Source organism: Hyaloscypha bicolor (assembly GCF_002865645.1).
Source record: "Hyaloscypha bicolor E unplaced genomic scaffold K444scaffold_73, whole genome shotgun sequence".
Classification (NCBI taxonomy): domain Eukaryota; kingdom Fungi; phylum Ascomycota; class Leotiomycetes; order Helotiales; family Hyaloscyphaceae; genus Hyaloscypha; species Hyaloscypha bicolor.
The window spans coordinates 1,284,355-1,299,999 of NW_020194575.1; the positions used below are offsets into that span (position 1 = coordinate 1,284,355).

General features: G+C 37.4%; 3 protein-coding genes across 3 annotated transcripts; 1 reads left to right on the forward strand and 2 right to left on the reverse strand.

Annotated features, from left to right (window-relative positions):
• Positions 1-4,291: 4,291 nt before the first annotated feature.
• K444DRAFT_613054 (uncharacterized protein) lies at positions 4,292-5,527 on the forward strand. The gene has a single exon (XM_024880265.1). It carries the CDS (start codon positions 4,549-4,551, stop codon positions 5,107-5,109), a length of 561 nt encoding a protein of 186 aa, XP_024736929.1. The 5' UTR covers positions 4,292-4,548; the 3' UTR covers positions 5,110-5,527.
• A 1,888-nt stretch (positions 5,528-7,415) lies between these two features.
• Positions 7,416-10,030, reverse strand: K444DRAFT_629870 (uncharacterized protein; the record flags this gene model as incomplete). Its single annotated transcript, XM_024883118.1, has 3 exons — positions 7,416-8,131; positions 8,173-9,879; positions 10,021-10,030. The coding sequence occupies 3 exons, from the start codon at positions 10,028-10,030 to the stop codon at positions 7,416-7,418; spliced, it is 2,433 nt and encodes an 810-aa protein (XP_024736930.1).
• Positions 9,995-10,774, reverse strand: K444DRAFT_529438 (HET-domain-containing protein; the record flags this gene model as incomplete). Its single annotated transcript, XM_024874809.1, has 1 exon — positions 9,995-10,774. One exon carries the CDS (start codon positions 10,772-10,774, stop codon positions 9,995-9,997), a length of 780 nt encoding a protein of 259 aa, XP_024736931.1.
• Between the last annotated feature and the right edge of the window lie 4,871 nt (positions 10,775-15,645).

Here is a 15,645-nt window from a genome sequence, read left to right on the forward strand (position 1 = left end):
TATTGGAACGCTCCATCCACTCTAATTTCAGGCCTACCATTTTCGATTGAGTCGGCTCTGGGGCCGGCAAAAGCACTTCAAAAGTTCAACGTTTTTTAAGCGATTTCGCTCCTTGCTACTTTTTGAGATGACGGATCCTCGTATTGAAATTTAATTTAATTGTGATACGAAAGATTTGAACCTCATTGTTTGCTACAGTCTTTGAAGTCTTGTAGCATAAATCAGAAGTAAGCGGGCCTTGCTCCAGCAGTGGAGCTCTACCATAAGTATATGAATCAGAGAATCTTGCCCATGGCATAGACATCCTCAAAGTAATCTGGCGCTAGCACGTGCTCTCCGGTCCGAGAACCTCCTCTGCTGAAATATATTCGCAGACGAGGGCTTTGGGAAGGGCCTTTCTACTCGTGTTTAGGGATTGTTCCTTGTAGATCCTCGCATATTCAGGGAACATCTCAGTCTCTTCCAATTGACCACGTCCTGCTCTTCTATCGTTAACTTTAACTTGTAGACCTCGATTACACTGTCACGACGCCACAACCTTTCCCGTTCTGGGGCCAGCCTTAGTAAAGCCACAGTTCGTTGTCTAAGTTAAAAGACTCAACATGTGAGTATAAAGAGGATTGATTAATTAATTGATTGACATTTATTTACGTCCGAGAGACCTCCAAAAGGGTATGAGGACGTGCTAAGCCAAGGAGCGTTCCTCAGAACTCAAAGTCCTATTTAGAATAAAGCCAAAAACTACAAGGGGTGAAAAGACTCCCTCCTAAATAGTCCCGGGTCTCTAATCCCACGGTATTATAGTACCCTTGCCTTAGAAAGCATTTCTTACTATAGCCAGATATAGACAGGGGCCTATAGCTACTCTCTATATATAACCAAATTGCCTTATAACTATATAAAACCTCTTATAGCCAGTTAGGGTAGCTACTAGAACTTTTGTTCTTTTATTCAAGTTCTCCCATAACCCAAATATCTAAGCCTGACCCCCCCCCTTATCCTCTTAATATCCTATATTTCTCTTTACATCCATGGAAATACCGAGTCCTCGGGCCTATATCTGTAAAAGAATTTCTCTACTATATAGCTAGTCCGAGTATAACGGCGCTGGCTGGGGCCAGAGGGGGGTGGCTGTCACATGACTAGTTTCCTCTAGCTAGCCGGCGTTTCAGTAGTTTTAACTACCGTATTATCTGGTGTATATGACCATGGTCTTATAGCCCGTTCCACATCTGAATAATTCGTCAGGGAATGGTCTTAAGCCTGAGAGGGTCTAGTAATACGTCGATCCCACTAAAAACCGCTTAGTGTATAGTGTTGTGCTTACCCCTCTAATTCCTCATCCCTTTATTCTTCTCTCATTCTCCCTCTTAAACTCCCACCTGCACCACCAATTGCTCTTGATATTACGTACTACAAATTATATATATTGAGAATTAGCTGAGAAATCTGCTAGGAGATTACTTGAATTACCTCAAACTAGCCAATTAAGCAATACTTTAGTAATATAAGACCATGGTCTTCTATTACTAAGCTATTGCTTGAGGAATTGCTCTGGAAATGGTCTTCTATTAGGGGTTGGTCCTGAACGAAGGGGGGGTCATATACGCCAGATAATACGGTAGTACTTCCCTCCTTTTATCCCCTCCTTCTTCTCTTTAGCTTAATATTTTCAATATATGAGATTCTTGGATCTTTGAGCCCTGGCCATTGCCTCGATCCCGCCGTTACACCGAGAGTGAGTTAAGAGAGTCGGAAAGGCTATAGTATCTATTTCGATTTCCCTTGCCGTTCCTCTAGATATATCTCCCCCAAGTATATAGCAGATCGAGCGAGAGAGAAAGAATTAGAGTTAATATCCTGATTATAAGTCTTGTTAAGTAGAAGTTTGAGCTCTTATAGAGGCGCTATACCGCTAGCTTATATAAAACTAGATCTGGCAATAAAGGAAAATCTTCCTGTATTTGCTTATAACTCAATCTTGGTCCTATATTCTAGAGAGTATAGATTAATAGCCTGTACTACAAGGAGATATTAAGTTATTACAAGCCGAGTATAAGAAGAAAAAGAAGCGGAATAATTATTAGTATATTAGAGTTATATATAAAATAAAGATATTATATAATTAAGTTAAGAATATAAATATAAGTATATTAAAAAATAATTATATATTTTTATTTTTATTCAAGATTCTTATAGTCTCATGTATTAAATATTAAATATTAAATTTATAAATATATAAAATAAATTATAAATAATTATAAAAATCGATTTTTTTTATAAATAAAATACACAAATTCTTTTTATTGTAAATTTCCATCCCTTCGTTGGCTGAGACATTTGCTAGCGCTAGCAGCCACATAAATGCGGATAGCCTAATTAGAGGGGACTATTATTCTAACCAAACAAGGGATATTCGCGTGCAGCCGCTAGCGTGGCTATGTTTCACCAGGCGAGGGGATAATTTTCGGGCAGTGTCTGGAGGCCGAGTCTGGCTGAAAGTGAGACACCCCTTCCCAAACATCTCAGCTCTGCACGCATGGCCCTGGAAAAACAAAAAAAGCCTTGCACAACAACACATTAACAACGCCAAGGCAAAAAATGATGAAAGTCAATCTCCAGGCTATGATCGCTAAACCCTAGGGTTCGGTCACCAAATTTCCAGCCACTTCAGTGATCCCCTGTTAACCATTCCACTTTTTGAGGTGGCCGAGGGGGGGGCGAGCTTCGTAGGGTGGTGCTCTCCCCCTAATTAAATGTAAAAAGTGGGCCTTTTCACCAGGGGGTTTTGTATGGTCGAACGTCTGTGCGAAGAGCCTCCTTTTTACTTTTATTTCCTAGGGGGGAGAGTAGCAGGATCCGTGTGGCTTGTCCAGCCCAAGTAAATTTATGCGAAGGCGCTCCCCCTGTGGGATGCTCGATCCAATCAAAATGATGCCCGTTACGCCGATCGATCAATGTTCGCAAAGGCTCTTCTTGATCCCGGAATAACGTGTTTTGATATTATTATGGTCGTTTTGATCCATCCAGCAACCGTTACAAGCTTTCTCAAGTGTGAGTTTTTAAGTCTGGGTGGAGCTGTCTCCAAATAGGCCCAAGATCGCTTGTAGGCCTGCGGCAACCTCGAGCTGAGCTTATGTGGCGTATGGAGCGGCTTTCCCCGTGCGGCCAGTTCCGCAGCGATGCCCACCACAAAAATCAACCTGCTGATCGCTGATTCAACAGCTTTTACGCCTCCAAAGTGCATATTAATTTGGACATCATGGGAACAAATTCCACACAAAGGATTGGTCTTTAGATTCCCCTTGAGAACTCCACTATGGTGGCCGAAAACCTAACGTAACTTCTGCGAAGGAATGAGATATCGATTGGTCATTGAAAGGGCATTTATTAGAGACACGTGATCTAGAGACAGAGGGCTAATATATACTATTGATCTCTTCCTTACTTCATAATAATATTGCTTTTTATATTCCTTATTATTAAAACAACTTAACTGCATTTTAATTCCGTCGCACGTGAGTGTGTCTATAGGCCTACGAAGTAAAGAAAAACAAATTAGGTGCCTATGCCCTAAAACAAGCTGTAAAAGGGGTGGTAAAAGGGCATTAGAATTTTTACCGCCCCTGACCGAACGCCAGATTGCAGGGCAGGTACAGGGGCATCGCGAGGGGCGGCATCTGGCCGCACAGCCTCTAAATAGCGATTCCCATGGGCCTTCCCCGCCCATGATAGTTCCTCGAGCTGCAGGCTCCGCCCATTTGCGGCTGAGACTTCTTGGCATGGGCAAGAAAGCATTGAGGTCTTTGAGGGCTTCAAATCCGTCTTAAAAACTTTAAATTCGTTTTTAAATGAACCTGGCGAGAGACGTCTAAACTTACCATCTATTCCTCATGATCTTCTGAGATATTCGAATTTGACCCTACTCGTTACAGCCTGTCAGGCCGAGAAAATGTAACAAGGCTCGCAAGGGCTGGGTGTGGAAGGGCGTTCGTATTTACTTTGTGGCCCATGCTCGCCTGGAATTCCTCTGTCCCCTACATTATTTTGGCTTTGTTGTTGAGCCCCGACTGCCTGCATCAGATGTGACATGGTAGAAACTGTGACAGCCAGTCTAGTGACCTGCAGAGGTGTGGTGACCACCAACGTTTCGCGAAGCTTCTGGCATATCATTGGTCCCCCTTGCGGCAAATCCCCTTTTGGCGTTTAATGGCGTTTTTTTGGCGTATTGGAATGTGTTGGCGTTTGGATATCGTGTCGCATTGTGGCCACTAAGAATAGATCTTCTTGACAAAGTCGTTTAGATTGACGGCACGAAGGATCGAGGTGCCTGGTACCGGAGATGAGCCCCAGGGACAGTTTGATAAGTTGCGCTCCTCCCACTTCTCTCCTTCACACGTCGTGTTTTTTTAAGATCCTCTAGGCGAGCTCCTCATCCGAACAATTCAGCCTTATATTGCTTAAGAATCTCCTTCACCACTGTCCTACGACTTTGATCTCCCTTATCAACAAGATCTACTCACATATCGCATCGCTACTACCGCCAAAATGGCATACCAAAATTCGAGTCCTCAGATCATTACCGGCACCCAACCAGCCACAGACAGATCACCGTTGTCCAAATGGTGGGTCGTCGGTGTCTTCTGTTCCTCCGTCTTCTTCTTCGTCCTCGGCGGCGGCCTCCTCGGCGCCTGGAGCGCCAGCCTCTCCTGTTCCTACTACGACTACATCTGCTACGGCGATCTTGGTGAATGGAATGGAGGCATCGCCTGCATTGCCATCGGCGCCATCTTAAAGTTCGTGTTCTGGGTTCTCTTGATCGTCTGGTGCGTTCAGCGCCGTCGTTCTCGCGCGCCATCAACGGTCGTGTACGTCAACGCCCAGGCGAATGCTGAAGCTGGCACTGTTCAAAAACCACAACCCGTAGCAAACGTGTATAGTGTGCCACAGCGAGACTATACAATTCAGCCGGCACCTGAGTACGGTGTTGCGGCTGCGCAAGCGGGGGTTCCTACTGAGAAGCAGCTGGCGACGAGATATTGTGGCCAGTGTGGGTCCGGCACCACCACTCCATTTTGCGCAAAGTGTGGATCTCAAGTCCCGATGTAATCAACTGATAGATGGCTGAGCATAATGTTCCTTGTATCCGGTTGTAGTGTTGGGGGAAGCGATCTATACTTCATGGTTATCTTCGTCGTTCATGTTCGACAGTTAATTTCCAGTCATTACTGTACCACTGTATTGTTGTCGGCGTGCCTCGGGATAGCTCGGTGTAAGAAGTACGAGCCACAATACATATTTTCACTGCCTCTGACACTCGTTTCGTGACTTTCTTTGAGGTACGGTATATCGCAGCATTCGGATCTATTGTCACAAGGATCAGTGGAGTTACAACGTAAAGCCGCAAAACTGGCACGGATCGGTGGTTTGGTCGGATAATTGTCGAGGAAATAATGGCAGTGCTTGGATGCACAGCTCTTCGGCGCTTATAATAAGATGAGTTTTTGCACGAAAGAGGTAACAGCGACGGATGACGAAAACAAAGGGATTAGGTGAGCTGACCATCCATTGCACTTCGTAAAGTTACAGCCGTAGGCGAAACTGGCTTCAACACACGGGGGGGTTTTCCCCCGAATATCAAAACCGCGTCGGGGGAAGACCATAACTTTACAACACTAGTTAGTGTCGGGATTTAAGCTATATTTTTGTTTTATAAAGCTAGTTGTTTTTGTTTTAATAAATATAATTAAAGAGTTTTTAGTAATATATAATAATTATAAGCTTTTTAATTTCTTTTCTATATATAACTAGATTTTTATTTAAAAGAAACTAAATCATTAATTTAATCTTTAGGCTTTTTTAATTATATATTGAAGAGGGGATACAACCATATAAAATGGAGGGAGCAAAAGCTGGTGTAATTGGCTAAAAAGAGAGGATAATGAAGCTGTCTAGAGACGTGCTTTTATCCCGCTTTGCTTGGGTCTCACTACAGCCATCCACGTGATCACTACCACATATGTCCACTCTCCCAAGTGCTCGCCCCGAGCACTCGATAGCTATATACACAGTAAAAGGACAATTACAGGGGCGTGGAAGCAATCCGGCAAGCTATCGTACGTTTGCGAACTATAAATAGCAAGCTAGAGAGCTGCACGTGATCCACCTCCTCTCATTCAATTACAAGCCCAGAAACACACTTCTCGTCCGGTCCAAACCAACCAACCCGTGTCTCCAGAAAGCCTCCTACTCTATAATCAATAGCCATGGGGTCAATCCCTTCCCCGACAAGGCTTCGTCCTTGTACAACCCCACGTGGGCGCTACAAGACTACTCTAGCCCAAATAACATGCCCAAGCCTTCCAACAGCCCAGTAATCTCATCTTGTGATATTAACGGCCGTGTGGATGTACGTTTGATATTTGTATCATATCGCAAGTGCTCTCGTCGTGTGAGAGGAGGAAAGGGATGTGCCATTGCAAGGCAGTCGTGGCAGAAGGGGGGGAGTCGTAAAACGGGTAAATCGCTCGCACGTCGACAGCGGACAGTCGATAGCGAAATGGATCTATAAGCAATCTTGATCAGATCCAGCACTCACAGGAGCCATTCTTATTTTACTTTGGGCAATCCGAGCAACATATTTGTCCCGGAAGCATACTGCCGACTCTCCACAGTGCTCTAAGAGGATGGCGATCGATATGACAAGAATTGAGAATCCTTCATGTTTCCTGTAATCTATCAAAACTTCGTACTCGTACTGTAAGTTCGAGGGCAGCTCTGAACGGACGCGAATTGCTAAAATTTCAATACTGAACAATATTTCTCCATACCAGATGCCCTGATCTCATTGATGGCTTCTTCTCTTCCGTGGCTTCTTGATCTCTTTCCTACAATTTGGGATGGGGATTTTCTGTTGACCAGCCACTTCCCTATCACTGAGAGTCAATGAATAGGGACGATTTATTCATGGGGTTAGACCTACCGTGACCGCGGTAGGAGACCTTATCGCGAATGGAATTTAATGTTCGTCTTGCTCGGGCACATTCAAGCACCCATGAGTTGTATGGACTACTTGGCAGGGCCACCACGACCACCTAATCATACACTATGCCGGAGTCTTAATTTTCGATCGTGGGATGAGAAAATTCAAATTCTGTTTCTCGTCTATATCGACCTCCTTCCTGCATCTAATAGATTCGCGTCTGGACAGTTTCACCGTAGACGCTCCCTGACTTGTACATGCCATATTTATTCGCCCCAACATTCTCATTCAATAGACATCAAAGTGGAATATCATCCGCGCCGCCGTCTCGCATGAACTCTAGGATGCTTTCTTTTTGAAGAATAGAGTCTTCAAGGCAGTAGAAATTGAAATCTGAGATGGCTAGGCGGATGTGGATGACCAAGTCTCCTTTCTATGCTTCAGTAGGTTGAGGTGTTGTTTTCCCTTCAGGCCCGAGTTCTGCTATCAAATCTTCAAGGTCTTGCTGATATGTTATCATTTCGTCCATGTCTTTGAACTCCATATGCCGCCAAACCTTTGGGTAAGTCTCCTCGGTGTCAATTTCGTCCCAGTTCCGTCTACGCATGGCAGATTCGGCGTGTGCTCGTTGAGCAGGTTCATCCAGTCGGTACATTGATCGAATGGTCGCTCTTTCGCCCAAGCAGAGGTATCCACCCTTCTTCTTGAGCTGTAGCGTCACTTCGCGCCTCATCTTGGGGTTTCCCCTCAGAATATCGATTACAACGAATAATGGCGAGTAAGCCATTGTTCCCTTTGAAACCCGAATCCAAAGCCAAACATTGGGATTTGCGCCATACTGGACAAGAAGTTTCGTGTTCTCGGCCCACCTTATGCCATCCCGATACTTTGACCACACAAAATTTCTTTCGATGGCTTTTGAATTGTACGCCCACTGCAAATGCAACTGCCAGGAGCTTCTTCCGTCGAAGACTTCATTAAGATTCGAGCCGTATTTGAGAAGGAGTTCAGTCGTAGCTGGATTGGCCTGATCTTGTCCTTCACAGGGAAAGGCTGCATAGAAGAGTAGAGGTCTACCCTTTTTGTCTCCTAGCTTGTATGCTCCAGTACTCAACTTAGCCTCGAGATAGAGTGAAAGGTGGCCTTGGACTGCGATGGACATGAAATCATCTTGCCAAGGCAAATCTGACGTTCTGTGTGCTTGCTTTCTCCCAGTAGCCAATGCCATGAAAGACTATCATTCATAGTATCGGCACGGGTTCTTTGGTAGTGTGGGTCAATTTTCCAGATGACAGTCATTGACCTATCGAGTTTGTCAAGCAGATCAATCAACGCAACTCCTGTCGATTTTTCAGCCCTGTTAGCGAAATATATTGCTTCGAGGATGGCATCCACTACGTCAATTTCGCCAGGGGTTCCTCTAGCTGCTTTGATGAACTTCCAAAACATGATGAAAAGCTTAGTATTGATATCGAGTTGCGAGTGTTGTCTACACCGGTCCGGAAATAACGTTGTCCAAACCGATTGTTTGGCAAGCCAGTCCTTTGCAGTTTTGTGTATGAATCGAATTGTCGGTGACGGCCGTTCGCCTGAAGAACCCCGGCGTACTGATTGTGAACCAGAAGGTGAATCGACTACTTCCAAAATGCCGACGCATCTGCTTGCCAGTCTCAAAGCGGCGCGAATCCGCCAAAACTCAATAACCTCCGCAGTCATGGTTTCGCCGGTCCACGAGCCAATGGCTACAGAGGGATCTTCATCGGCAAAAGAAAGGAGCAATGGGGTTAAAGGAAGCCGAGCGTATTGGGCGAGATTGAATATCTCTGCTGCTTGCTGCCGATAATCGGTAGAGATTTCTTGAAGCATCCGCATGAATAGTCCGTTCTCACCACATAACTCGGGAGGCAAGGACCTTAGCTTATCCATAATTTCTCGCGGATTATCTCCATTTCGAACCCCGGTTAGAACTTTATTGACCACCAATCGAACCCATAAGGGGACTCCGACTGCCATGTCTACAATCTCTTTCACAAGGATTGAATGGAGATTTGTACTACCATGTTGCATCTGCCGAAGGCTATCATTTGCTCCTAGGGCGTCTCCAACAAACAGAGTAATGTCCCTGGCTGATATTTTGTGTAACTCGGTGGAGCGGAAATGCAGAAAAGCGTCTTTGAATATTAGGAGCGGTCTGCTGGAGACACAAATTTTGACACCTGGTTGTCTGGCGGCGTCACACAATAATTCTACTATCTCCTGGTAATCATCATCTTTGTGCTGGATTATGGTATATTCGTCCTCGTCGATAAAGGAACCATAGTCGTTACTTGACTCTGAAAACCTCTTGTACTCGTCCAACCCATCGATGCACAAGAAAAGCCGTAAGTCTTTATCAAAGAGCGTCAAAAGCCTCTTAAATCCTTGTTTGAGTTCGGTCCAGGTCCAATCGGTCTCCACAGAGGCTCCTTGGGACTTGTAGTCCATCCACTTTTGAGGAAAGACTTTCGTGACATGATCAATTCTCTCCTTGAGGATTTGATACATCAGGCTTCTAAGCAGGCCTTCCCGAGATCTTTGAAGTTGAAAAGATCCTTGATCGAAGAAAAAGAAGCCTGCCTTTATACAATGAGCAGACGAAGCCCAATGTTCCAGATGCTCGGGGAGTTGCGGATGGTGAAAGATAAGTCTCATGAGCGTTGATTTTCCGGATCCAGCTTCACCACTGAGCCAGAAGAGCGACCCCGGGCCACGGAGCCATTCACTAAACATAGGATGTTCATTTCCTTGCTGTCTTGTTCGCTTGTCGGTGAGGAACCATTCAAACGTCCCTTCATAGGCTTTTCCGATACTCTCATCGCGCATGAACATGCCGCGGAAGCGGAGGCTATCAACTATATCTTTACGGTGTTAGTTTAGTTTCACGCACTCAGGTGAGATGCTTGATCTGGCTAACTCCATCTCCCTTCGCGTGTTTCAACCACGTTACCAATCTCTACTCGCAAGACCTCCTGATTAATGAAATGACGTTGTATGCTTACCGCTCTGCATAGGATAGGGAAGTTCTTCGATTAATTTGAGGATCCGAATATTTGCTTTTCCCAAACCTTCGCCATAGAGGAGCGGCATGCAGATGTCGAAAATGCCCAACAAAGAATAAGCCTTATCTTCTTCACGGTGAGTCGTACGAGTGCATGCCCAGGACATTCGTTCATTGACTGTGAATTCAGACAGGGGAGTCCCTCGAAGAGCTGAAGCTGGAATCCCTGTTATCTCAAGAAGCTGTTGCTCCAACTCTTTCTTATTACCAAGTCGTCTACCGTGTGAGCAAAAGAACTCAACAGATGGCGGAGCAATAAGTTCTTGAAGGGTCCAGCCACGGGTAAACCATCGACTGTTCCGAAAAGCCGGTTCCCACAACTGTAAGGACTCGTCGATGGGATCAAGGCCAATTGCTGAAACATCTGACAGATATACATAACATTTGGCCGCATTGCTATACCAACGAAACATGGAGTTAATAGCTTCTGAAAGCTCAGTGCTGTTTGATTTATCAATGCAGCAGGTATCCACCCAGAAGTTTCGCAGGCCATCGCGACTGGCTTGCGCTCCACAGAACTGAATCTTTTTATACCCAGATTTTGTCTTCTCAGAGCCATTCTCTAGATCTTTAAAGGTGACTTCTTCTTCATCATCTCCCCAAGTATGGGAAAGTATTGCATAGCGCGGAATATTATTGGTGAGATCCCTGGTCAGGCTGAACTCGCCGTTCTCGTTAACTTGCAAAAGACGCATAGTTAAAGCGCGACCGATAAGAAGTGCGTATGGGTGAAATGTGCGCGGTACACAATGTCGAGAGTGAGGCGTCAAAATCAAAATCCATATGCTGTAACAAGAAAAGTTGACAGTGAAGAAGGTAATTTGATTGTGCATAGGTGTGGTCGTATTGTCGAAGAACAAGGTTCTGGCACGGCGTTGTCATCAGGTGAGTCCACGTTTGGCCGATTTCGCCGACACCCGAGGGGGTGTGCTGGCGGCAGGCTTGGCAACGATTGGCGTTTTTAGTAATCGATTACAATCAATGCCATAATCATAAGGTATTGATTGAATTAATTAATAATCGATTATAAGCGAGCAAATCCCCGCCCACGTACCCTCTTTTCTAATTCTGGATAGTTAAGGAGTTTAGTAAAGCATTATACTATATATAATAAAGGTAAGGCTATTCTTTAATTTATATATTTAAAGAAAATATTTAGAATTCCACTTCTCTTTTAGTACTTAAGGCCTCCTTTTCCCTCAAAGTTATATTATTTACTTTAATAAAAATCGCTATACTTATATATTATTATTCCTTTCTCTTTTCTCTAAGCCTTTATTATTAATTATAATATTAAAGGGCTATTAATTTACCTAATTAATACCCGCAATATTCGAAGTTTATTACATGTCTTTTGGTTATATATAACTCTATATATATTATAATTAATAAGACTAAAAACGTTTATACTTTTATTTTTATAATTATAATACTTAAAATTATATTTTTTATATTTTTTTATATTTAATTTAAGGTTATTAAATACTAATATTTTTATTTTTAAGATTATTTATTATAAATTTATTATAAATTTATTTGAATTTAAATAATTATATTAAATATATATTTTTATATTTAAAAAATAAATATTAAAAATATAATTATATTTATTATAATCTTAGCTTTAACTTTTTTTATTAAATAATAACTTTAATTTTAATATATAATACTAACTCTTATATTAATATTAATATTTAAGCTTTTTTTTATTAAAAATATATTAAATATAGCTTCAAATAATAGCTTTAATAAAGGCAAAAGTAATAAAAAAAGTAATAAAAGTATAAATAAGTAAAATAAATAAAATAAAATAAAAATTATAATATATCTATAATGGCTAGTATTATATAGTTAATATAGACGTGGTTTTAACTAAAGAAGTTAATTTTAGCTAAGGTTCCAAGCTATAGTTCAAATCAAGCTCGCTTCCAGAGCTTAGTATTTCAGTAGTCTTAGCCATACCTACTTATCCACTGCTACACCTCACTCCTTTCCCTCTTAGCTTTAAATCCTTAAGATATAGGAAATATAAGGCACGTAATAGCAGGGTAATATACAAGTAGTTAAGGTAAGTAAGCTGCAGAGTGACGCTTGCAAGTGTAACTAATTCCAAGAATTAATTCTAATAAAAGACTAATTAATACTCTTTTCTAAAGCTAGAAGCATTTCCCTATATATTCCCTAGTATTTAGCCAAATATATAAAGCCCTTTACTTAATTAGGAAATGTAATCCTATATAATTCATATAATTCTAATTATAAGCTTTATCTAAAATAGGAAATTAGATCTATAATATCTAATACCTATTTATATACTATTATATATATCTATTATATTAATTTCCCTTCTAGGCCCTTATTCTTAAAAGGCCTGGGAAAATTACAAATAGCTTTATATATACTTCTAGAAACTTTCCTAGCTATTAGTTTTCTCTAAAAACTTTCTATAATTATCCTATTATTATATTATATAATTAATTTCAAAATATAGTTTACTAATTCTATCTAGTTAACTTATAAATTACCTCTAATAATTTCTCTTTATAAAAATAATATAGATATAATATATATTATTAAATATAAAGTTTATCTAATTTTCTAATTAGTTTATAAATTCTAATTTAGCTTTTATTTACGAATAAATTATTATTCTATAGGCCTAAAAGCTTAGAAAAGTTAATTTGATTTTCTAGTTTATTTATAAATTTTTTTTTTGGAATTTTCTAGATATTTCTAGTATAGAGCTAGTTCCGAATTTATAATTACTATTCGGAAAGAAAGTATTATAAAAAGGTCTCTTTTTTTCTATTAACTAATTTTTTCCCCTTTAATTATAATACTATATTTAGCTCTTTCTTATTCTTTGTCTTTTTTTTCTAAGCCTTTTTTAAGTTTTCTTTAGGCTTCTTTAAGCTTTCTTTAAGCCCTTTTAATATTCTCTTCTATTTTTTTATTTATTAAAATAAATTCTTCCCTTAGTATTTATTAGTTTATTACTAATTATTTAGCTAATACTTCTATAGCCTTAATTTGCTCTTATTATCTTTAATATTCCAAGAATATTACTAAGTTTTCTAATTTTACTTATATTAAAAGTAATAATTACTCGGTATATAATTATTACTATTTTAAAAATAAGAAATATAATTTTATAAGTTATAATTTCCTTCTCTTATTTCCTATTCTAATATTATTTAAGGTTTCTTAAATATATATAATATAGTTAAATTACTTTCTTTAAGCTATAAATATATATAAGTGTTTTTTCTAGTTTTTATTCGAATAAAAAAAAGCTATTACTATTTTTTTTATATTAAACTTTATATATTTCTTATATTAAAGCTATTATTTGAGGCTAACGGATTTCTCTAATAATTCAAGATATAAATCAAGTAATTTTTACTAGCTTAGTATAGATATAAAGTACTTTTAAAGATATAATTAATATTTTTTAGTATTAAATAAACTTATTTTCTTCTTGTTTTTTACTAATAGCTAATAGCTTTCTAGGCTAATTTATTATTTATTTCTTGAAAGAATCCCGATAAAAATAATAATAAAAATAGTAAAGACTAGTTATAAGAATAGAATATTTATAGAATATAGAAATTAAAGTTTTTAAAGTTTTTAATAATTTTTATATAGTTTTTCTAAGAATAAATATATAGTTTTTAATAGTTTCCTAATAAAAGTATTTATTTTTTATGTCTTTATTTAGCTAATAGTATTATAATATTACTTTTTTTTAAGTATTCTTATAATTCTTGAATTATATTCTCTAGATTATTTAATAGTTCTTATATATTATTTACTAATAAATAGTTCTTTTAATAAATAAGATATTTTTTTTCCTATTCTTTTTATAGGCTATAATAGATTTTATTTTAAACTTTTCTTTATTTTCAATTTTAATTAGTTCCGGTTTTATTATAGTACTAGCCTATAAGTATTATAGTTCTAAGAAAGAAATATAGAAAATATTATAAATCTAATATAATAGTAATAATTTCAAGTAATATATTTATTTATATATTTTTATAATTTCTAGAACTTTAAAAAAGCCAAGATATTTATTTATTAGCTTTATACTAGAATAAAGCTATTAAATATTCTTTATATAAAATATAACTTTATTATATATTTTAAACTCTATATTAATATATTTTTTATTATAATACTTTTTCTATATATTTATTATTACTTCTTGTTATTACTTTTCTAGTATTTTCTATTTTATTTGAATTCTTTATATTTTTTCTTATATTACTAGTATATTTTTTTTAAGAATATTATTCTTAATATATAATTTAATACTAGAATAAAATTCATATAATATATAAAATAGAAATATTTCTATTATTAAATATATGGAATTATTATATATAAATTTTATAAAAGTAAGCTTTATTATCTAATTATTTTACTAATAACTAGTATAGTATTTTAAGTATTATTCTAGAGTTTAATTTAGATTCTTTATTTATTTATTAGTTTATAAATAAAAGTATAGATTTAACTAAAACTTGCTTATAAAAATAGATTCTTTATTAGAGGTTATATTTATAAATATACTGAAATCTTTAATAATATAATATATAAATAGCTTTATTAGTTCAGGAGTCAAGTATTATAATTCCCAGATATCTAATATCTAAAATACCTGGCCAGATATTAGATATCTTCTAGATATATATAATGCGACTGCTTTACTAAAGAAATATACTTGAAATATACTAGAAATATTTTAGAAGACTAAACTCCTTTGGGACTAGTATATTATAAAATATATATGTTTTCTTATAGCTTTTTGTATTTTAGTTTTTCCTTTTTTAGCTTTGAATTATCTTTATAAGAAACCTTTTATCTTGCTTTTTAAGTCCTAAATACTATATTTATAATAGTATTTAAAGCTTATATCTTTTAATTCTATAAAGGATTTTAAATAAACTAATTTAGAACTATTAGAAATATAGATACTACTAAAATAATAGAACCTTAGAAATACAAGTAATAGACTTTAAAATAATAAAAGTAAAAAGCTTTAGAATTCTTAGAGAAATTAGATATTTATATCTTTATAAATATATATTAGTAATATATTAGAAACCCTTTCCGAAAACCCGAAAATTAAAAAACTTCAAATAAAGACTACTCTTTAACCAAATCCTAAAATAATAAATATCTATAGGCTAGTAATCTAACTACTACCCTCAAGCCCTATTCTATAATCTTATGGGCCCTATATATATACTAGTAATAAAACTACTAGAAAATATATAATAAAGGAAAATTATATAATCCGGAATAATATTAATTTCTTTTAAGGCTTCTATTAGTTCAAGTTATTCTATTAGTAGCCTTTCCCGAACTAAATACCCTATTAATATTTCTAAAAGTTTTTTAAATAAATTTATAAAAAAAGAGGCTTCTTCTTTTATTAAAAAGCTCCTCTATACTAATTAGCTTATTATTACTAAAAAACTATATAAATAAGCCAAGAAAGCTAATTATTTGCCTTCAGATATTAATTCGATTATTACTAGCTATTAAAAGAATCTCAAGAAGA